General features: G+C 31.7%; 1 protein-coding gene across 1 annotated transcript; it reads right to left on the bottom strand.

The window, feature by feature from the left end:
- Positions 1 to 2,513: 2,513 nt before the first annotated feature.
- LOC143058852 (transient receptor potential cation channel subfamily M member 1-like) lies at positions 2,514 to 21,488 on the bottom strand. Its single transcript, XM_076232328.1, has 9 exons — positions 21,245 to 21,488; positions 20,398 to 20,571; positions 18,827 to 18,967; positions 15,704 to 15,949; positions 14,857 to 15,031; positions 14,275 to 14,431; positions 5,663 to 5,850; positions 4,085 to 4,202; positions 2,514 to 3,507 (listed from the first exon to the last, which is right to left on the bottom strand). Exons 1-9 carry the CDS (start codon positions 21,440 to 21,442, stop codon positions 3,459 to 3,461), a joined length of 1,446 nt encoding a protein of 481 aa, XP_076088443.1. The 5' UTR covers positions 21,443 to 21,488; the 3' UTR covers positions 2,514 to 3,458.
- Positions 21,489 to 25,479: the final 3,991 nt, after the last annotated feature.

The following is a 25,479-nucleotide window of genomic DNA, read 5'->3' as shown; positions in this document are numbered from 1 at the left end:
TCTGTAAACTCAAGATTATTGGAATCGGAAAACCACAAAACATAAAATACGAACACAATTGATTGATTAATTAATTGGTGTTAAACGCCACTTTCAGCACTATATTGCCATTTCGTGGTGGCAATTTTAAATGAGTGGAGGATAGTAAGCCGGATTCCCAATGTGAAATTCTGTTTATATTTTCTGACGGCAAACACGCAAAACAATGAATGTGTTTTTTATAGGGATGTCAAAAGATCTGAATTTTAATACTCGGATACTCGGTTATGATACTTGAGTACTCACGAGTACTCGGATGAATCTTAAACGTCTATAAAAAGATTAAGATTTTAGATGGGATGCAGGGTTTTTGTTATAACCTATCGTAAACATATTAACGAAAGACGAACGTTCTAATAGCATAGCTTGCACCTCTGTTTGATGTGTCAATTAAACAACGAATTACCGACTGCCGTTTCTTCAAATAACTTATCATAATAGCAGTTAATAGCAGTTATCGTTTGTGTACGTGTTCATGAACCTTTAGTCATTCTAATAAAATGAAAAATATTTCCATATAAAGTCCGACAATGTAGACAGTATATGTATCATCTGTACCTAAGGAGTTGGTATTTTTATAATACGACTTGTCCATTAATTTGTCCACAACAATATAGATTGGACTTCAAATTATTTGTGCTTTTTCGTGTTGCTCGGTCTTACTGTTTCTGTGCTTTATTCTATTGTCTGATTTCCTTTTTTTTGTCAGTTTATTTTCGACTTTTGGGTTTGAATTTCGCTTCGTACTTCTAAATTGTAAATTAAACAATTATAGTTAAGTTTCAAATACCGGCTAATTAAATTAATTTAAATGTAAATCGCATACAAATAACGATTACATAGAAGTCTTGATTAATAAACAAAGGTAACTTTTTAGGCTTTTGATGAGTTAATTATTAATCCATGAAAGTGTTGATCCGTGTTCAAACACCGTTAAAAATGTCTCTTATCAGTTGTGTAGCTTTCACTGCAGGTCACTTTGATTTTGTTCTTGTATTGAAATATGATCTGGTCAGCTATTTCAGACGAAAGACGGTTTGACTATCTATTTTCGTTACAAGTAGTGCACATGTAACATTCCCTCGGAAGGAAAGGACGTTGCTGGTACTACTATAACAAATAGTAGCCTCAGGATAAACATATTTATGTTGTTAATTGACTTTATAAAGTTTTTGAAGGGGATATTTCAACGGAACTAAAGTAAGTGGAAATGTGAGGAAAAATATCTCGAGATGTATAACAGGCAAACGAGTATCCGACTACTAAAACTGTACTCGAGGACTCGACCTTCCGAGCGAGTACCCGAGTACTCAAGTACCCGTTGCCATCCCTATTTTTTTTTTAATTTGATAGATTCTTTCTGTGCTTCTTTGTTAATGTTTGCTTGTTTTGAGATTGTATCACACATACAAAGTGATGACTGCTGTTACCATATTTTGACTATTTAACCGATTTTGTCTGTTTTATTCACGCATCGTTGTACAAATAACAGAATTTGAGGTTAAGCGCTAAAACACTAGGTTCAAAAATGCCTGTACCAAGTCAGGAATATGACAGTTGTTGTCCATTCGTTTGATGTGTTTTATCATTTGATTTTGCCATTTGATTAGGGACTTTTCGTTTTGAATTTTCCTCGGAGGTCAGTATTTTTGTGATCTTACTTTTTTTCAGTACTTTTTAGACTTTAGGAATTTCTTTTCAAGGACCAGAAGAGAAAATAAATAAAAAAATCTACCACACCCTAAAATTCACCAGTAACAGTTTTAACTTTAAACCGGTCGTTGTGATTTTAATATCATATGAAAACAGTTAATAGTAAATCATTTAGTGTTTAGTCTCTTATTGGACTTTCACTCTTATTCACTAAAGCAAAGTCATTACTTTTTAGACTATAAGGAACTAATAAACTCAGTACTGTTCAGCAGCTTCTACTTAATGTACTGAACATTAAATCAACGATTTTTCAAACAGAAGTGCATTTACAGCGGTAATTGAGACTTATTATTGTCTGAACGATTCGACTTTCCTAAATAATATACTGTTAATAGATATAAAAAAGATGTGACATGAGTGCTAATGAGATACCCTCCATCTAAGTCCAATTTGTAAAAAAAGTCAAACCGTTATAGGTTAAACATAGGCCTTCAACACGGGTCTTGGCTAACAACGATCAGCAAGATATTAAGAGTCCCAAAAAGACTAATCTTAAATCATGTAAAAATTAATACCATTGTTCTAATCGATATAAAATTAGAAAAGAGAAACACTTATGATGAACCTATTCAGCAAACGACAACAACTGAAATATAGTTAGTTAACAGCTATTGAGATCTTACATGATTCACTAGTGCATATTAAGATGCATGAGAAATTAAATGTCTAAAAATCACTGCAAACGATACCACTCAGAACAATCACAAACAAGTCATGAGAACTAGTCATGAGGCCTTTAATTTGAAATGTGACAACTAAAATGCATAAAACTATGATAGTAGAAAACAAAAGGTCAACTACATTCCACACCTAATATTTACATTGATTGATATTGTTTTATATGAATATTTGAGAAAATGTATGGTAAAAAATGTACATTTGCGTTATTGAAACTGGATGTCAAAAACTGAAAATGTTATTAAAGATTTAGGCGTTAAAAGGGTAACGTAACTGTACCCAAATTGCATCGAGTACCCAAATTGCACCTATTTAGCACAAGAAGCAGCGGAAATCTAAGAAGATTACCTAGAGCCTAAACAATTTGTATGTTTGTGATTTGATACTATGACGTCTTTAAACATAGAAATATATATTTAGATATACACAAATCTTCCGCAGTATTTATCTATAGATGAAGTGTTTACTGAAAAAAATGTATGAAACCGTCGCCATTTGACGTCATCAAAACGTCATCGTTTTAAAATAATTAAATACAATATGTTACAAGCTTTCATTTTCATAACGAAACATAAAGTAATAATGGATGTATATCCAATTGTTCAGAATATTTGAAGAAATTTAACAAAAGCTCTGTTGACGATGCAATTTAGGTACTCTTTATTACAGAATCATTTATGGTTTGGAGGTCAGTTCAGACCATTTTTTCCTATGATTCGATATGGATTCAAAATTTAATAGGTGAAAACATGTAGTTAATAATGATACATCTACAAAATAAACACAAAGTGTACGGAGCATATATTATCATAGGTTAAAAAAAGGTCAACATTGGTGCAACTTGGGTACCCTCACGTTTTTTATCGCTTTATAGACACTTCCATTGGTACAAATATTTGGCCATGTGTTTTGGAATTAACATCAACTATCAATAGCTTCTGCTGTTTTTCTTTCAATTGGTTAATAGCCAGCAAAGTTTTGAACTGATTTTCCTGCATTGAATCCATTTCAGACGAAAGTAAATCAAATTACTCTTGTAAGTTGAGTTCGTTATCTTGTTCATAACTAGCTTCAAGCCTGAAAAAAACAAAAACAAAAATAAACAAAATATCATCATAGATCATCCCTTTGTTTTAATGGGGCTCTTGCTACTAAGTATTTTATCATGTTTTGTGATTTGTATTCTATTAATTTTCCTTTCTTCGTCGTTTTCCGTTTCCTGTCATGACATTTGTTTACAGACTGATAAATTTGAAAAGTACAAATTTCTATTTTAGTTTGCAGTTAACTATTTCTAAATTTCTATTTGGTACATATCCTGTGGAAAGTAATAGACCTTTGGCATACATGAATTATCAAAAAGTTTTACTCTAATCTGAAAAGAGAAGGAACACTTGTACCTTGGCTTTTTTGGTTTTACCGAAGTGAAAATAAATAATTTACATATGGAATAAATTTCTCCCTCACTTCATGCAAGCCGTTAAAACAGGTGAAGGCCGAATCAATATGAAGTCTTTGTCTTAAATTGGTTCTAATGTATATCAGAAAGAATCAATAAGATTAAACAGTTATTATTACAAACATACATTCAACATGTTAAGAAATATAATATAAATAAATAAACACTCAAGAAAATAGGAAAATTGAACAATACTCGTCTTTTTCGGCCTCCATGGTTTTGGCATGATATCGTCTCATCCGAGTCGGCAGATTGAAATATCTGTAAACTGCCTTCTCTTCTACTTTGTTTGACAAATCGGTTCGCTTCATCTCTGAAATTTAATATTGTTTATAGTGACAGTATTAACAAAGAATAAACGAGTTTTCTGTTTGATTTCACAGCGCTAAATGAAGTAGGATTGTGTGTTTATGTATACATATAGCAAAATCAAAGACACGTTATTCATATGATTTGTACCACATGACCTTGACCCTTGTGAGTGAATTACTTCCCTTAGTTTAGTATCGACAATATTATATTAAATTTTCGGATAATCTAGTCCTTCTCCGTCATGGATCTAAAACTAATGTGACTTTGCAAAGGGAAGGTTAAAATCATCATGTTTTTAAAAGAATTTGGCCGAAAACTTAAGAAAACAGGTAAGTTGAAAGTTATTTAACTTTTAAGTTCAATCTACAAAGTGTTTCCCCATATGTGGACAAATTATGTAAAATATCTTGAAGATATTATGATTTCTGTTTTAAACCTTGCTTTCCCGCGATTTTATATAGCAATTATACAATGTTAACGCTTCCATTTTCAAACTAAAATTTTTTTATCTTCTTTTGGTATACGAACAGAACCCTATAAAAATGTATAATTCGGAGTTTAGTATGACGTCCATTATCACTGTACTAGTATACATATTTTTTAAGGGGCTAGCTGAAGGACGCCTACGGGCACGGGAGTTTCTTGCTACATTGAAGAACCATTGGTGGACTTTGGCTGTTGTCTGCTCTATGGTCTGGTTGTTGTCGCTTTGGCACGTTCTCCATTTCCTTTCTCAATTTTACAATTGACCTATATGCGAACAAATTGTTGACAAACTGTTGATAAAGCATAAGAAAAGGCAAATGTTCATTTTTATTTAAGGGGCATATACAACTCTATTGTAATGGCTGTCGTCATGATAATGCAAAATGGACACTATGCAATCAGCAAAGCACCCTAAATTTTGCAATATGATTAGACAGCAAAAACGAAATAGAAAAAAATGTATTAGGATGTTTGAAAGTAAGACAAGTATTCACTAGCGTGACAAAGAAACGTTTGTTAGCAATAATAATCAGCCAAACAGCTTCAGAAACGGGAGATATACAGCTGACGTATAGTTGGTTTCAAAAGGCCCACCATGCAAATCATCTTATGTTAACTAAGCTAAGCATTATATATATATATATATATCAATTTCTTTACACCAAACGTTGAAAAACTATTTTGACTATACAATTGTTGTTATAATTGAACTAGTTAACACTTTCGCTGAACTTATATGAAATCAAAAGTGTCATATATATTTATTTTTTATAAATTGTTACTTGAATTGAGAGTTGTCTCATTGGCAATCAAATTAAATCTTCTTACATCTTTTTATTGTTAAACTGAATCCATTTATAGTCCTAGTTAGCAACACCAACAGACATGTTCATTTTGAACCAACATATCAAAATTATTTTTAATCATAATCATAATAACTTAATTTTAAATCTAATTCATTTACATAATACGTACTGAACATGTTATGTCTATGTGTGATACCTCTACACTTAAGATATATACACTGAACCATGCTGACCATGTGACTTAAGATAATCAAAGGAGGTATCAACATAGATTTATCATAATACTCCTGTACGAGGGAATATCTGTGAAACTTCCAAACCAGTTCGTTGTTGTTTTGAACTTTGGTGAATGTATTCCTAGCAAATAATCAAATCATTTAACTATAGACATGATATATATATAATATAATCATGATAATACTGCAAGTAATATATCAAAACCACTTTAACGTTAAATCATTTTGACATTTATAGTTTAAAGCAGTATTAAAGGTGAGCTAAATTGTTGTTATTTTCCTATAATTTGTTTTTATAAACTTCCCTTACTGTTGAATAATTAATTTGGAAAAAAAGACTTATTTCAACCAATAATGCAACTTTCTCAATAGATAACCAATTTGAATGTGAAGAATAGACGACGCATAATAGGAGCTGAATACTGACATATGGAATTTACAAAAAAAATGTAGGAAATTTCACTTTACTATATTTTGAAAACACAAAATGGTAAAATCAAATGTGACAATATATTATTTCTTAAAATAGATTAGTATACTTATAATATTCAAATTTAATACACATATTCTTTCGGATTCTGCTTTATATTGACAGTTGTAAGATTGTGTCTAGGTTGAACCAAAGAAAATAACATTTGTAGGACTAAATGGTCGGTGGAATCTATCTAAGTCCATTTCGATAAGTTAGGAATTTTAATGTCTGAGGTACTTTTGTGTAGACTGTTACATTTGATTGTATATCAAAATGTGTTACGTGTATTTTTCAATGAATCATAATGACTCATTTTGTCACATGTATGAGTAACGATGACAGATTTTTTTAAGCAAGTCAGGATAATCGTCAGTATTCTTAAAATAATCAATGTTTGCAATCTTCTTGAAGGTATTGATATATGTCTTTTTGGGGAAAGCATGAAGGGCTGTAATCGAATACTAATCAATAGCTGTAATATTGAGGATTAGATAATATAATGTGTATGTTAGGCCAACTAAAATTAATTAGTAGATTTTCATCCAAATTTTTTTTTTAAATGGGGCGGGTGGGAGGATTTTATTTTTAAAATTTTATTTCATATGAAACCTTCTTGTCACGTGTTATTCATATATGCAAGTGTAATAATAAGCTTATATCATGTAAATACATGCATAAGGTATTTTGTATGATTTTTCAAATGCTTAATATAAAAAAGAAGATGTGGTATGATTGCCAATGAGACAACTGTCCACAAGAAACCAAAAATGACACATACATTAACAACTATAGGTCACTGTACGGCCTTCAACAATGAGCAAAGCCCATACCGCATAGTCAGCTTTAAAAGGCCCCGATATGACAATGTAAAACAATTCAAAAGAGAAAACTAACGGTCTCATTTATGATCCCGATAACAAAAAGACACTAAGAACAGATCTGAGAGTACTCGTAGTTATCTGACAGCTAGTTCAAAGCCACTAACAACTAATAAAAAAAAATCATACATCTAACTGTAGCCGGAACAATTCTGCCTAAGATTCGGGGATGCGGACCACAGCTAATTCTAGTTTGTAAACTGATGTGTGCGGAAAACGACTGATGACAAAAGTGATGCGCTATAATATATCTAAGTAAATGAAAACCAATAACTGAAAACAATATATAATTTATTCAACAAAGTACAACTTTTATTATGTAGAGCCAAAGGTGAAATAGAATTGGAGCATTCAATTACTTCTAATTAACCCGCACTATGGAGGCATGTAGCTAATGCACTAACCTAAACGATTTGGGAAGCTCGGCTTTCCTTAATTGGACTGAAGGTCAGTCCTTAGAGGATTCATAATAAGAATCTAAAACTAGTTATATAAAATATATAAATTTCTCACAGAAGGTAACCAAAGAATTTGCAACGATGCAAATATTAAACTTTATAATATAAATAAATATCTTTAACCAATGAATTAAAATAGCAAAAGCTATGTAATTTAACAAATATATCCTTAATAAGCTTCATGTAAATTAATTAACAATGAAATACATCAAATATGAAATTTAGAGTTTTACCAAAGGGAGCTAAACATTAACTAATAACGGGCTCTTTCTGCTACATAACACTAAACTATCAATCCGTACACATCCAACATCAAAATACTTTAAATACATATCTCTGATTGGCCACCACTGTTCTACATGTAATTGCGGCTTTAGAAAACTATTTTATAGTAAACAGCAGAAACATGGAGAAATGCTCTCTTCAGTTGGACTACCTACACCAACTTTATTTTGCTTTCTAAGCAATCGTTTGTTGTCCTAATAAAATGAAGCAAATGCATTGGTATGCAACACAAGTATTATAAGTACAGAATAAAATGAAAACTCAAACAGTGTTGAAAAATAAGATTGGTCCTTTTAAATATGCAAGATGCGAATGTAGAACACAAAGTTGTTTAATGACTATTGTGGGTATTGGGACAGATGATGTTTGCTGTTTGTCTACAAAAATCGAAAGGCATGGCTAAATCTAAATCTAAGGGCTTGCGATAAATTGATAAATTAAAAATGCGTATGTTTGTCGACTTTCTGAACTCAATATACGGTCATCAATCTAACAAGTTCATGTTTGTGTCAATTCCTTTATTCCAGTCATGATTTTTTGTACCAATGTGTTCCACGATTCTTACGCTTTTGGGTTTCATTCACAGTCCAAATTTCTTGACACAAAGTTATTGTATAAATATAATAAAATCCAAGGTGTTTTATTAAATCACAACGTGACATTTGTGACATACGGCGATTTGCGTTCTTGGACACAGCGTATTACTCGTAACCCGAATATTTCACGCCTTTCTCGTAATCAATCTCTATTCTCGGTAAATGATGTTGTCATCATAGATCAGCAGAATATATCGACTTAATAATTTAGTAAGAATACTCTAAGAAATACGAAAACCGAAATTGTGAAACAGGAAGTTTAATTGAAACGAAGTTATAGACGGTTACCGGTAACGGAAATGAACAAAATCCGGAAATCGTAATTTTTTCAAAAATAAAAAAAATCGGGGCGGGAAGATTTCAGAGGGGCGGGCGGGGATGAAAATCTATCAATTAATTTTAATTGGCCTTATCTAATCCTCAGACTAAATCCAAGTGGTAAATACCAAAGAATTGATATTCGTAATTAAAGACATATCCAGTGTAATAAGGAGAAAGTTTAAGCACTTCGGTTTGATTTTAAATGCAATTAAAGACAGAAATTAAAAACCAATTGTTCAGAGAACAATTGAAGGTCTTTCCATATCAAAGAAATTTTGATAAGAAGATAGTTGTTCATACTGATACGATAAATAATGGTTTAATCATATTTTTAAGTGATATAAAGGAGATAATATGCTACTTCCGGTGAAATGAATGTCACTTCCGGTCTAATATGACAGCTTCTTTCACACTGATTCCAAAAATATATAGTTTCTATATACTTTTGTATTTAGAATGGGAGATACATGGTCACTTCCGGTTTGTTGGAAGTCATTTTTAGTCTTCAGTAATCAGTTTATGTATCTATATGACAAAATATATGGATTTTGAGTACTTTTATACGAAAAAATTGCAAAGAAGGTTACTTCCGGTTTTCTCAAGGTCACTTCCGGTAGTCATTTTTCAAGGTCATTTGTCATCCAACCTTTTGCACAAGGTCAAATGCCATTAAAATGCACTTAGTTGAAGTTATAATCAAATAACCTCATATCAAGACATTTCAGGGGCACTAACTCCTATTAGATGCTATTTAATTGTATCAGACCAAATGTAAAATATCTTCATAACTATATAGCAATCATTTTGCACTTGTTCTTTAATATATACCTTTTCAAGGGTTGGAGAAAATGCAAAAACATGGAAAATTCCGAATTTAGAACTTGACCTTGACCTTTGACCTTGACCCCATTTTCTAATAAAGGGCCTAGGGATCTCAAATAAATACATTCCAGGGTTATATGGTTGACGGTTTATTAGTTAATAACACATATTGAGAAAATAATTTTGTAAAGGTAGATAACTCCTATAAAATTTCATCGAATCGCTTCGATCCAAATAAGCCAAATTTTCCTTAGGATGTAACGAACAATTTGTAAAAAGAATTTTGTCGCTATCTTTTTTTGTTACGAAGGAGATGCACTCTGATGATAAACAGTGAATAGGGAGATAACTCTTACAAAGAAAAGTGTTCGGCTTAGCAGGGTGAAATGTAGAAGCGCATTAACTGTACGATACAATATGAGAAATATCTAAGCGACATATTGCGAAACAAACATTTGTCGCAATATCAAAATTAGGCGGAAGAAAAAAAAAAAAAAAAAAAAAATAATAAATATAAAGCAATTGTTTTGAAAACAATTGTTAGGCAGTCTATCCCCTCTGATGAATGGATAATTGATTTTTTTTTATTGATTGATTTGGAAAAAGGGGGGGGGGTATTTGTTTATTTGTTTGTTTGTTTGCTTTGGTATGGGGTCTATATTATTATGTTACCGGAGAAGTTTCATGTTTAGTTTGGAAAGTTTTTCTATTATTTTAGATACAGCGCGCGCGCAAGATTGAGGAGACATCACGTGACGCGGGTTTATATTAAGAAAAACTTAGTCTTTTTATTTCTTTTTAGGTGGAGACGTTGAACAGACAACATGTATAGAGACGGAATGTACACAATGTAATTTCTTTTGTCATTGTAGGAAATTGACATTTTGATCACAGTTCACCAGCAGTGCATGTTTTGGATTTAATCGATCCGGTGTAACTTTAAAACACATTTAATGATTATTTTTTGATAATGTCCATTTTTCAGCACCTGTTTGTAACACAGATTAGTATTTCAATCTCGGAGCGGACATTTTATTGTAGGTTTTTACTGAGATTGACGGACCTAGCAAGCGATTTTTACTGCATTGCCATTTCTTTTTTCTAGGAAAAGTCTTGAGAGATATCTGCAAAAAGTTTTTTTATGAACCTTCAGTACATGTATGCCCTGCTGACTGCAAATTTTCAGGTCGATTGGACTTGTAGTTTCAGAGAATATGTGGATTTTTTTTCAGAAGAGACGTAAGAACAATAATAAAATAAAAATTTTCTTGAATAATTGAGAGTTTGTTCCTTCAATATACTGTCATAAATAAACAGTCATACATATTGATTGATTGATTAGTTGGTTGATTGATTGGTTGGTTGGTTGGTTTGTTGGTTGGTTGGTTGGTTGGTTGATTAAACACGTTTGATAGGGTCACTTAGAACAAGGGAAAAAAAACCTCAAGAGACCTTGCATCCTGTATTAAACGCATGACACGGAAACATACATTAAGTGATTGATTGGTTGGTTGGTTGGTTAAACACGTTAGTTAAACATGTTGGTTGAACACGTTGGTTAAACACGTTGGCTGGTTAAACACGTTGGAAAGGCTCAATTTAAACAAGCGAAAAAAAACATCTTGGATCCCGTATTTAACAAATGAAACGGAAACATGCATTGATTGGTTGATTGGTTGGTTGGTTGGTTGGTTGGTTGGTTGGTTGGTTAAACACGTTGGTTAAACACGTTGGCTAGTTAAACACGTTTGATAGGCTCAATTTAAACAAGCGAAAAAAAAACCATCTTGGATCCCGTATTTAACACATGAAACGGAAACATGCATTGATTTATTGGTTGGTTGGTTGGTTGGTTGGTTGGTTGGTTGGTTGATTAAACACGTTGGTTAAACATGCTGGTTAAACACGTTGGTTAAACATGCTGGTTAAACACGTAGTTTAAACACGTTTGATAGGCTCAATTTTAACAAGCGATAAAAAACCATCTTGGATCCCGTATTTAACACATGAAACGGAAACATGCATTGATTGGTTGGTTGGTTAAACACGTTGGTTAAACATGTTGGTTAAACACGTTGGCTGGTTAAACACGTTGGTTAAACACGTTGGCTGGTTAAACACGTTGGATAGGCTCAATTTAAACAAGCGAAAAAAAAAACCATCTTGGATCCCGTTTTTAACACATGAAACGGAAACATGCATTGATTGGTTGATTGGTTGGTTGGTTGGTTAAACACGTTGGTTAAACATGTTGGTTAAACACGTTGGTTAAACACGTTGGCTGGTTAAACACGTTTGATAGGCTCAATTTAAACAAGCGAAAAAAAAACATCTTGGATCCCGTATTTAACACATGAAACGGAAACATGCATTGATTTATTGGTTGGTTGGTTGGTTGGTTGGTTAAACACGTTGTAAACATGTTGCTTAAACACGTAGTTTAAACACGTTGGCTGGTTAAACACGTTTGATAGGCTCAATTTTAACGAGCGAAAAAAAACCATCTCGGATCCCGTATTTAACACATGAAACGGAAACATGCATTGATTGATTGATTGATTGGTTGGTTGGTTGGTTGGTTGGTTGGTTGGTTGGTTGGTTGGTTGGTTGGTTGGTTGGTTGAAATTCAAACACACATAAAACTGTTTAAATAGTGCCAAAACCACATAATTTGATGACCTTGACCTTTGACCTTGTGACCTTCGTCAAGGTCATTGCTCCACAAGGTCATTGCAAAAGACCCTATGGGTCAAGGACCTTTTGTTTAAGAGTTTTGCCTAAAAATGGCTTTTTAAAAACCATCGATGGGAGTTATGTCCCTTACATGATGGTAAAATCAATATAGTCATAATGTGAAAAAGTTGCCCCTTGAAGTATTTAACATTTTTCACTGCTTAAATTTTCTGTATCTATAACCATTCAAGAATTATAGGGAAATCAAAGAGATATGAAAATCTAAAATATGACCTTGACCTTTGACCTTGACTTAATTTTCTAAGTTAGGAATCAGGGGACTCAAATAAAAACATTCCAGGGTTATACGGTTAACGGTTTATGAGTTAAAAAAACATACCGACAAATTTATTCCGTAAAGATAGATAACTCCTATAAAATTTCATCGAATCGCTTCGATCCAAATAAGCCAAAATTTTCTGAGGATGTAACGAACAATTTGTAAAAAAAATTTTGTCGCTATCTTTTTTTGTTACGAAGGAGATGCACACACATGATAAACAGTGAATAGGGAGATAACTCTTACAGAGAAAATTGTTCGTCTTAGCAGGGTGAAATTTAAAAGCGCATAAACTATACGATACAATATGAGAAATATCTAAGCGACATATTGCGAAGCAAACATTTATCGCAAGAACAAAATTTGGCGGAAAAAAAAAAAAAAATAATAATAATTAAAAACCAATTGTTCAGAGAACAATTGAAGGTCTTTCCATATCAAAGAAATTTTGATAAGAAGATAGTTGTTCATACTGATACGATAAATAATGGTTTAATCATATTTTTAAGTGATAAAAAGGAGATAATATGCTACTTCCGGTGAAATGAATGTCACTTCCGGTCTAATATGATAGCTTCTTTCACACTGATTCCAAAAATATATAGTTTCTATATACTTTTGTATTTAGAATGGGAGATACATGGTCACTTCCGGTTTGTTGGAAGTCATTTTTAGTCTTCAGTAATCAGTTTATGTATCTATATGACAAAATATATCGATTCTGAGTACTTTTATACGAAAAAATTGCAAAAAAAGGTTACTTCCGGTTTTCTCAAGGTCACTTCCGGTAGTCATTTTTCAAGGTCATTTATCATCCAACCTTTTGCACAAGGTCAAATGCCATTGAAATGCACTTAGTTGAAGTTATAATCAAATAACCTCATATCAAGACATTTCAGGGGCACTAACTCCTATTAGATGCTATTTAATTGTATCAGACCAAATGTAACATATCTTCATAACTATATAGCAATCATTTTGCACTTGTTCTTTAATATGTACCTTTTCAAGGGTTGGAGAAAATGCAAAAACATGGAAAATTCCGAATTTAGAACTTGACCTTGACCTTTGACCTTGACCCCATTTTCTAATACAGGGCCTAGGGATCTCAAATAAATACATTCCAGGGTTATACGGTTGACGGTTTATTAGTTAATAACACATATTGAGAAAATAATTTTGTAAAGGTAGATAAGTCATATAAAATTTCATCGAATTGCTTCGCTCCAAATAAGCCAAATTTTCTTCAGGATGTAACGAACAATTTGTAAAAAGAATTTTGTCGCTATCTTTTTTTGTTACAAAGGAGATGCACTCTGATGATAAACAGTGAATAGGGAGATAACTCTTACAACGAAAAGTGTTCGGCTTAGCAGGGTTAAATGTAAAAGCGCATAAACTGTACGATACAATATGAGAAATATCTAAGCGACATATTGCGAAACAAACATTTGTCGCAATATCAAAATTAGGCGGAAGAAAAAAAAAAAAAAAAAAAAATAATAATAATAATAATAATCAGAAGAAATACAATAGGTCTTTCCACAGAAAAGTGGAAAGACCTAATAATAATAATAATCAGAACAAAAACAATAAGTCTTTCCACAGAAAAGTGGAAAGACTTAATAATCAGAAGAAATACAATAGGTCTTTCCACAGAAAGGTGGAAAGACCTAATAATTCTGAAATATTATACTTACGAAAACATTGCAATGAGAATATTGACAAGAATTATGTGTGTTACCACCATGTAAATAGCCAACAATAAGGTGTTGATTTGGTTAACCTCTGGGCATCTAGCAATACTCCCTTTAGAATAAATTGTAACATCATGCGAACAGGTTGATGGTTCTTTTCCTATAAAATCCACAACTAAAAGTGTCTAGCAATTACAAAAATTAAAAAAAATGCTATAGTAAAGTGCACATAACTAAAAAATAAGTAATCACATTCGAGGCTGGCAAATCGAAAATCGAATTTTAACATTAATTTCTACCACCAAATACTATTAATTGCACTGAGTACAAGTTAGTAATATTGTGGCTGATAAGATGAGTTAAACGGGTTTTTGAAGATTTAAATAAGATAAAAACGTGTCTTCTGAGGGACTTACCTTTTGATTAATGTAAGGTAAACTTAGTATGACGGAGATTATATTTTCTCGTACAATTAACTTGTAATTGACCAAAAACGTTAACGAAAAAAGAATTATATTTTAACTTACGTCAGCGCCGACATATTAAGCTAACTTGTGTTCTGGAGTAATAATAACGAATAACTACCTTCGAATTCCGGTAAAAACAGTTCTCCATACAACTGCCAATACGGCATGTAAATGATTTCCTTGAACAGTTGAAATCCTAGTTTAGAATTTGGGTACATCGTTGCTTGATAAACGACACCAAAGCCAAAAACAAATACAGCAAATATCAATATAAAAAAGAGGATGTCGTACATCTAAAATGAAAGTAAGAACTGTAAAAATACGAAACAAAATGTGAGAACAAGTATGAATGCTAAACAGCAACCTAATTCAGAAGAAAAACCTTGTAAAGCAATGTTTAAATTGCACTGTTAAATATAGACAATGCAATTTCCCATACTTACTCTTATTTTAGCTACAACAGTGCCACTTTGACTATGAAATTTTGGAAAAAAAACAATCTGGGAATGGAATTAAAATGACTGTATGCATGTTACATTTATATGTCTGAAAGTACCTATTCTTCTTAAAAAAAGATTGTTAGGAGGTAAATAAATTAATAACTGTTCTAGAAATGAAATTTCTCTACACATGAAGAGTGCATAGTGAATCAGTTGTATTTAGCAATTGAAAACTATGAAATAATTATCAAATATACCCATGTTTCATCAGTGTATTAACACTTCAATTAAGTGAAATTTCATTCTTTTATTCATCTGATGGATGGTACACAATGTATCAAATTATTGGACAAATGGTATTATTGTAACATAGGTATTTAAGATATTATGGTAACATATAGTGATGTTCAGTACAACATATCGCTTAATTAAACGTTAAGGTGAAGTAATGTTGCCTCTGAACTCTACTTTCTGAGAATATCCTACTTTCTAAGTAAACCCTACAAATCTATTATCTGAACCTACCATTCTTCCAATCATGATCACTTTCGGACCAATATGTTTAGACGCGAGAAAAAACTGCATACCGTTGACAATGAATAGTCCTAGTGTTATTGCGTACATCATTCGAGTATGGTAGAATTTATCCGCTGACAAGGTCAATCTTAGAAATACCGAAGTTAAAAACATACTGTACATCACAATTTCATATAGGGTCCAGAAACTAAACCAGGTCATTAAATTCCTTGACATTTGCTTGATAACGAAAGCCTGAAAATAAATTTATTATAATTAAATGTTGGACTAGATGTAGAATTTTCGCCGATTATACAGCAACCAGTTGTATCAATCAACCAAAACACATTGAATTGTTACGCGGGTCCAAACAGATTTAACGCGTTTCGTTATATCCATATATTATAGCATGACGAGGCGACATTAAAGGAGTCCTTCCATAATTGTGTTTTTGGTGTTTCAGTAAAAACGCACGTATTTCGTATTACTTTTTTCGCTTTGTTAAATAAAATGTTGATATGCTAAAAAAAGTAAAACAATAAAAATAAACGAACTCCGTAGAAAACTCAATACGGAAAGTCCTAAATCAAATCGCAAAATCAAATCTCAAACACATCAAGCGAATGAGTTACAACTATCATATTCCTCACTTTTTTCTCATATAGAAAATGGTGGATGAAACTTTGTTTTATAATGGGCCTTAAACTTGTATAGTAGATGCTTAACATTCCAATAAATTGATAACCATGTCTAAACAAAACAAACTGACATTATAGAAACATGTCAAACATAGAGTACAGCAGTCTGCATTGCGTTATAATCTTCAACACTATCAAAATTTGCAAAAATGTGTAAATAAAGTGAAAACAGTAGTCTTTCTCTCTTATGTACTGATATGTGATTAGCTACAGGCAAATCATGTATACACATGGAAAACAGTATTGCAACACCTTGATTTTTTTAAACTTGAAAAATCAGCCTCTTTTTTTGGATAGAATATAGTAAAATATTTGTATAATATTATTGAAACATAATTAATGATAACATTGGCATTTAAACGAACAAAAAATGTTTAAAAAAAAAATGATTTATGTAACCACAATTTTGATAACAAAATGAAGTGTTTTTTGTACAAAAAAAATGCATTTTACAATTTTTACTGTAGTCGAACTTTACAATGTCAGAAATTTCAAAATTAATCTTCATATGACTGTGCTCATCATGTTTGATCGTTATACGCCAAAGAATTAGTACTTTGTGCGCAGCCTCTATTCAAACAGACAACCGCATCTTAAGGTTACAATACACCGTTAGATTTTATGGGCGCAGCCATTTTATGAGCATAACATGGTATTCAGAATTAAGAGTATGGCTAATCCTGATTGGTCGATACGTGCGCCCGTTATTTTTTATTATAAGGGACTTCGTGCACTCTGCTTTAAACAAAAGGCAAAATAAAAATTATTCCGTAGCCCTAAAGGCACTGAGATGACTTTTCAACGCTAGGACAAGACACGTATTTTTAAGGGCAAAATTGATAGGCATGGAAGATAAGTACAAAATACGCTAAGAAAAGCAACACGAACCTATATTTTTTGGACCGAAAAAATACTGTCCTAATAACTTTTCTTTGATTCTCGTAAGGTTTCGTTAAAAAAATCAGCTTTCTAAAGTCTGTATCTCGAAAAAGGCTACCATTGTCACCTATGGGGAAATTAATTGTTTATTTCAATCTTAACGTCTTCTGATTCCTGCCATAAATCGACTAATTTGTTGCTAAGGTAGCAGCAACCATTCTGATGAAGGGCATTTCATGATGTGTTTGAACTGGGGTGTCATTTCCCACCCAATAGTGTACCATATATTCTCGATATGGTGTAAATCCGGGCTACCATCGGGCCAAGGAAGACGATCCGAATTCCATTGGAACAATGGATCTTCCTCCACGATGCTAATTTCCAACTTTGGCGAGCTCTGCACTACATTTGATACAGAAAACTGTGTGTCTGTTCGTAAGCAAAGGTCTCCGAAATGGTCTTATCGCACGATAACCAGTAGCGATGAGTCGACCTTGAACAGTTCTTGTTAAAAGACTCCTGTATGCTCACCACTCTCTTTTTATGATTGTATTGTATGCAATGGGTTTCCTTCTGACCAACCTTCATTATGTTTGATTTTCCCTAGCAAATGGTAAAGGAGGTCTTCTTTATCTCGGAAGGTCTTTAACGTCGTTTATTGCTTGGTTTCTGACTTATAGTGGAATGTTACAGTGACATCCCTGCTTCTCTCATGCTGATAATCTGCCATCTTGCTGCAGTTAATAGTTGTCGATGACCCATAGTCGATAATTATTTATTAAACTCAGGTGATACTTAAATAATGTTTAACTAGTTCTATTTTACCAAATTTTATCACAAAAAAATAAAGAGTGTTTTTTTAATTTCAATTTCAATTTGGTGTTGCAATACTTTTTTCCATGTGTATATTATAAAAAAAATCAGAGGTATAAGGATTATGATTAGCTTAAACGGTGCAGCCCTAACATATGCTTTCCCGTTTTTAATTCTCAGACTGTATTATACTGTAAATTCAGACATTAGTGCATGCATTTATAATTGCAATTAAGTCATTTTAGACTGAAATTCGATTTTATTTTATGTGATACTTAGAAAGGAACTGTTTAATTCATAGAAAAAATATCAAAATGCAAGTTTTAATTATTGCGATTATAACCCTGTATCATGTTTAGCAATAATAAATAACTTCTAAATTTACTAATATGTAAATTCAAGATTATTGGATCGGAAAACCATGTAACATTAAATCAAACACAACTGATTGATTAATTAATTTGTATAGAACGCCACTTTTAGCACTATTTTGCTATTTCGTGGTGGTAATTTTTAATGAGTGGATGATAGGAAACCGGATTTCTCGAGACGAACCGGCTGCTTTCGGTAGGAAACTCCGAGTCAATTAAGAATTGAGTCAAAAGCACCTGTTCCTAGAACTCATAGCATAAGAGACAACAGGCTAGTGATACATTAGTTTGACTACTGCCACCGAAACCCCTGATCGCAAAACAAAAGCGTGTTCCGCTATCAACAATACATAGATTATCTAGTATATTACCTGTCTGATTTCTTCTATCATTAATGAACCTGCCATTGCATACACCATATATTCATAAATTGATGGATTTGTATCTGACATTGGGTGTAGATCCGTCAGTATAAATAGGCAAAACATTACTATCATAACCATATACGCCATCTATTGCAAGAACAAACAGAACATTTGTAAACTACAAAAGAAGTCTATAGTTGGCGTATCCGTTCAGCAGGAGCATTATTCATGCATGAAACGCACTTATCATAAAGAAAAGTCAGCCAACTTTATTATTTCATAGTTATATTACTGTAAAAATCGTTTATTCAAGGTTGATATAGTTGTATGTATTCGAACGTTTGTCACCACAACAGTCAAAAGTCGTCTTAAATGATTTGGTTATTGATGAGCTGAGGACATATGTATTTGTGGGTCTTATTGTGCCCTTAGTTGAACAATTCAAAATGAAAAAAATATGTTATACATGTACATTATATATCACATGCAACGTTGGGTCAATGTATCCTTTCAAATGAAGAAACAATTATGTAGTTTGCACATATTTTGTAACACCATTGGTTTCTGTTTTATATGTGCATTTTAAAGAAAAAAACCTTTCAAAAGTAAAATCACAAAAAAAAAAATGAACTCCGAGGAAAATTCAAAACGGAAAAACCCTAATCAAATGGCAAAATCAAATGATAAAACACATCATACAAATAAACAAACTGTCAAATTCTTGGCTTGATATGTTCATACGAATTTTTATTTGTTCATTTTCGATTTGGAAATATGGAGAAAATATCCTATCGCATTATTCTTATCAATAGCAAAAATCGGAATAAATTATGAAAAAGCCAACAAAAAATTAATTGTTGCAAACTGGAAAAGACCACAAAATCATTACACTTTTATGTTATATGTTTATATAAAGCAGGAGGTTTGGCATGCCACAAAACCAGGTTCAAGCCACCATTTTCTTCTTTAAAAATGTCCTGTATCAAGTCAAGAATATGGTCATTGTTATATTATCAATGATGATAGTTCGTTTCTGTGTGTGTTACATTTTAACGTTGTATTTCCGTTGTGTCGTATGTTTTTTCTTATATTTGAGTGTGAATTCACATTACTATAAGACGTGTCACGGTACTTTTCTATTCCAAATTCATGTATTTGGCTTTGATGTTATATTTGTTATTCTCATCGGATTTTGACTAATGTTTAGTCCATTTCTGTGTGTGTTACATTTTAATGTTGTGTCTTTGTTCTCCTCTTATATCAAATGCGTTTTTTCTCAGTTTTAGTGTGTTACCCCGATTTTGTTCGTTCGTCCATCGATTTACGAGTTTTGAAAAGCGATATATTACTGTTGCCTTTATCATGTGTATATATAGTTGATAGAGATATATTATCTTTTTATCAATGACCTATATGACCATAACAAAGGCTATGATTGAAGGATATTTGTTGGATTTGCTAGATAGTGTTCGTCTATCATTAACTTATATTCAAGTCACCTTATTTTATTTTGTTTTTGTTTTGTAAATTAAAAACATGATAAACGTTCTTTATACATTTTGAACATGTAGACTTACAAGATGGAAAACAAATTTGATCCTAGGTGAATTGTAAAAGTGATATATTATCATCCAGTTGGGCCGTTTTTCATGCTGACACGACGTTCCAGGTGACTCTATTGATTCAACCTTATTATCATTTATCTTTACAAAGCACATTATCAACATTGGAATAAAAGCAGCAGCTATTGCCTATGAATACAAAACATACCATTTTTGCATAGACGATATTCAATACAACATAATTTTGTTAAAAACAATTTGACATCAACTTTTATTAATTAAATGAAAGACATAAATTAAATATCGACCACCAGTAATACAGAATGATTAATCTCCGTAACATCCCCCTTATATAATATTAAAAACAACTATAAGATACACATAACAAATGACAAATGATTAGTCTTAGAATTAAGATTTAAATGACAAGCCTCACTAAACATATTTTTAAGATAGTATTCAGTAACTATACTTGCTATACATGTGTAAGAACTGGGGAAATATTAATGCATTTAGACAAGTCGACCTTCATATTTAAAGAAATGTCAAAATTCTGTATGTTAGTAGTGCTTTGGGTTTTTTTTCAACATGACTGTGATGACCTTATTCATTTTAATGTTAATTAAATTTATCGACTCTGTTACATTTATTTTACTTTTACTAGTTTCATCTTTTTGAGATGTTATTAATATTTTGTTCTTAGATACCTAAAGTAATATATAACAGAACAACTTAAATAGATGATCATGATAAACTCTCGGATTGTTTCTGTGGACAATTTGTGTGTATGACATCAATGAACAGAATAATTTAAGAGCTTATCAGATTTATTTTTGTTGTTACATTTTCATAGGCAATTTACCTTAACATTCGATGTATAACTGAGCTTTTCGCCTTTCCAAATCTTATCCAGCCTTGTTTGACATGCTGCATGTCCCATAAACTTCATCAGTGAAAACTTTTCAGCTATTTCCAATATTGTGGTATAGTTATATCCTTCCACCTCTGTCATCAATAGTGTCCTAGCCCTGTTTTTATCATTGCAATATAATTCTGTCATCACATTATATGCAAGGTCTTCATATTGCCTGAAAAGTATCTTCTTGAAACTTATAATAACAAGATCATACTTGCTCTAGAAAGGCAGTTCGCTTTCAGTTGGTACATAATAATAGCAAGAAATACTTATAAATGTCTACAACAGTTACTAGTAGTACCCATATCTGTTCTAAACAGGGTAATGTGGTTATCACCTTGTTCAAATGTTGCCATTTTTAGCAATGTTTGCTGTTTCAAAATGTATATCATGTAGTTTAATTCGTTACCTAATCATGAGCTTTTCAAATTGAGTTTCCTGTATGAGAAAGTATGTATGTTTCAGCAAAAAAATTGAATTATGTAAAGCAGAACTAAAATGCCTCTGTTTAATGTGTGTTTAGGGAGTGTGAAACGGTGATGAAGAAAGTCAAAAAGTTAAAATTATCGGCATTGATAAAACTTTCAACGCATGTTATTTATGTAATAAATTAGTATATATCATTGAGACATTTCATCTGTTATCAGATTGTAAGTTGCGTGTGATTTTGTGTTGCCATTTAACTGATTAATATTTATCGTTTTGTTTTTCTTAATCAAATTACTCTTCATATTTGACGCTTACCTAAATATTTATAAAACTTCTTATTTAAATTAATTTCTTTAAAATCTATGAAAAAAAGCACATTTGGTTAAATTCTGAATGTTCCCCTTTTTCACCCTATATAGGTTGCATTTCTGTAAATATTGACAATGCAATTTCCCATAGGAAATCCTTTTACGGCTAAAACTGTACCACTTTTACTATGAAGTTTTGAAATTTTGTTTATCCTAGAATTGAAAGTTCATATGCACCACAATTGTTTTCAAAGGTCAAAATATAGGGCTGTGCGGCATATTTTCAACGTTTATATGCCCTGAACTTCTCAGAGTTTAAACATACACTAATTTTCTTAACTACCCCTACCTCGAATGAAAGGTTACCACAGATTTCAATGTAAACAATATGCACGTGTTTATTTACTGGTAACATTCCCAAGTTCTGTCTCTGCGATATGGAACACAGAGAGCATAACTGGGAACCAGTATGTAAACACAATTATTTTTCTATGAATATTCAATTACTCCCCAAAAGAGGCGTGTTTTGAGAAACAGCTGTATTTACAAAGTGCAACCTATACAGACATTTATTCAAATAGAAAACTCTCTAAAATCAGTTTTTCTCACATTAATACTCATTTATCAGAATTAAAGTCTTAAAGAAATCACTGTGTATACTCTAAGTTTTTCTTTACTATACATTTTATACCCCTCCCCTGTTTCAATTTTTTCAAGAATTTAAAAACAAGACTTTAATTATTGCCAGCTTATCCTATGTGCATATTTTCTGATAAAAAATGCCTAGAACCTGTTAAAAACTGTTTTGATAACATATTGAAAGCATATCAGAATATCATAAATGTAATGTTTAGCAGTCAATCAATACAACATTCAAGATTATATAAAGTATCCAATCCAGCCTCTTTCTCCAGTCCACATCTTACTGTATGACTATTTGTCAATTAAAGAACACATTTTCTGCCTCAAATGGTCAATTTAGAATTCTTGTCACAACAGTATCATCTGTAACCATATATCTGAGACAATTTAGCTACTATATATACTAGAAGTGTCCAAACAAAGCCATATTTGCAATAGTTGTATGTATGCAGATACCAGTCTGAGATATAAATTCACTTAAAATGTTGTAAAGATGACTACTAACATCTGATTTTTGCATAACTTCGAAGCATAGTTATTGTTTTCTATATCAAGAACTTTAAAATCATAAAATCATAGCATTTACAAGTAAAATTATTTGTTTTATGACCCAGGGGGTAGGCAATTTTTCTATGTTTTTTGCCCTTGGGGCCTCAAATTTCCTAAATCATTCTGCTGTTTCTAGCAATTTGGAATATTTAGTACATATTCAGAATAGAACACACTATTGTAAGTTTTCTTGAGATATTTTTGTTTTTCTAGCTTGTATTTATTATGCCGTGTTGACAAAAAAAAACAGATTTAGGTGTTGCCGCTTACTTTTGGGTAATCGAAAGGACACAAATACCCCATAAATAATATTCAGGAAGGATCTATGAATTTCAATGACTGCGAAGAGTAAATATAAGCACTTCTTAACAATTTAACTTACAAATATGCAAATATTATGATTTAATTTTGTATCCAGGACTTTAAGTAAACTATGCATACTGTAAACTGTGAATTTATGCTGAGTCATCATATTTAAGGCCCAGGATTCTATCAATCTTCATTAAATATTTATAAAACTTCTTATTTAAGTTAATTTCTTTAAAATCTATGAAAAAAAGCACATTTGGTTAAATTCTGAATGTTCCCCTTTTTCACCCTATATAGGTTGCATGTCTGTAAATATTGACAATGCAATTTCCCATAGGAACTCCTTTTACGGCTAAAACTGTACCACTTTTACTATGAAGTTTTGAATTTTTTTTTATCCTAGAATTGAAAGTTCATATGCAGCACAATTTTTTTCAAAGGTCAAAATATAGAGGCGTGTTTTGAGAAACAGCTGTATTTACAAAGTGCAACCTATAGATCTTCAATGTAATAACAATTACCTTTGAAATCCACTTTCCTGCATAACAACCGGTGCGCTAAAAAAAGAGACTTCTAATTATGGATGGTCACACTTTCATCTCCTCAAATTTAACTATTATGCAACCAGTCCATAAAAAGCAGTATCTAAACAAGATAACTGTCAGTGTATATATTTTGTATATATAGGTCGTAAATTTAACGAACCGTTTCCAAAAATATTTTAACTCTAGTGAAAGCATTTAGTATGGAAGTTTTTAATCAAATCATTTGTAAGCACATAGAAACTAACAGTTACTGTAATAGTTTTTAGTCATACGTTTTATAAGTCGCATATTTACTACATTATGCAAAATCTATACAACACAAATTTATGTGTGGCATGAACTTAATGTTGATGATATCCGAATAAATTGTCTGTTAATAGTGGAGACGGCAGCACTGGTTTTGCTTTCATAATCAGCTTTTCATGAAAAATTAAATTTTCGACCAAACAATTCCACAATTATGTAAAAGAGAATATATAATAAATGTAATAAGAAGTACATTATGACAGATGTATATGAACAATTATTAGATGAATTTGGCTATTTATTTTAGGTTCTTTTGTTTTATAGCTATTCAACGGTTTCGGTACTTATACATCGACGGATTTCAAATGTTTGTCTTGAGCGTTTCTGAGGAAGTTAAATCAAGAAAAGCGCTTCGGACGCATGAAATTATTAAACGTGTTGTTCTCAATTTTCAATACCATTACAAACCTTAGAACAAGTTAGTATTGTGTTCCAGTAAAATGAAATTTTAAATTGTAGGTTGCACTGTTTTTCCAGACAATACTCACATAAAGCTTTTTTTATGAAGTGAACTCTTTTTAAAACCATGGTTTTATTGTCCATAAATAACCCTCTATTTAGATTATTAATTGTGAGCCCATTTTTCAAATTGGTAAAAATTGGCATCCTATATAAAACAGTTTATGGTTTCTTTATAAATCAAATATACGTAGTGTTCTTTGAAAACAGAATCTAAATTGTATTGAATTTTGGGACCTTTAGCCCAAGTTTTAAAATAAGCCGATACCAGGGTCTCAAATTCAATTTGGTTTTATTCAACCACAAAATAAATTGTTCTAAATTGAAATTGTATTTGATTTCTTGAATTGTACAATTCTTTGGATACTTTGTAATGCTGATTTTGACCATAAACTACGATTTTTAATAATGACCCATAAAAGGTAAACGTCAAATTCAAAAGTAATTCCTTTCTAGTCAATAACATGAGCTTTGTCAATTAGTAAATTCCACTTCAAATTCTTTTAATTTAGTGTTTTAAGCTACACTATGTGTCCATACTTGCTATTCAGTATTACAACTTTGCGGTCGTATAAAGCTGCGCCTAGCATTTTATTCTCAGTGTTGTAGATTGAACCCAATGGAGCATAACTAA

The sequence above is a fragment of the Mytilus galloprovincialis genome, chromosome 14 (genome assembly GCF_965363235.1).
Source record: "Mytilus galloprovincialis chromosome 14, xbMytGall1.hap1.1, whole genome shotgun sequence".
NCBI classification, from domain to species: Eukaryota; Metazoa; Mollusca; class Bivalvia; order Mytilida; family Mytilidae; genus Mytilus; species Mytilus galloprovincialis.
The sequence above is the reverse complement of the archived record's forward strand: the minus strand, read 5'-3'. Positions and strand labels throughout refer to the sequence as shown.

Coding starts and splice junctions, on each gene's coding strand:
- LOC143058852 (XM_076232328.1), bottom strand. CDS start 21,442: ATGACAGAATTATATTGCAATGATAAAAACAGGGCTAGGACACTATTG. Junction 18,968..20,397: donor TCAAATTTGTTTTCCATCTT/GTAAGTCTACAT, acceptor TTCTTGCAATAG/ATGGCGTATATGGTTATGAT. Junction 5,851..14,274: donor ATTCTCATTGCAATGTTTTC/GTAAGTATAATA, acceptor ATTATTTGCTAG/GAATACATTCACCAAAGTTC.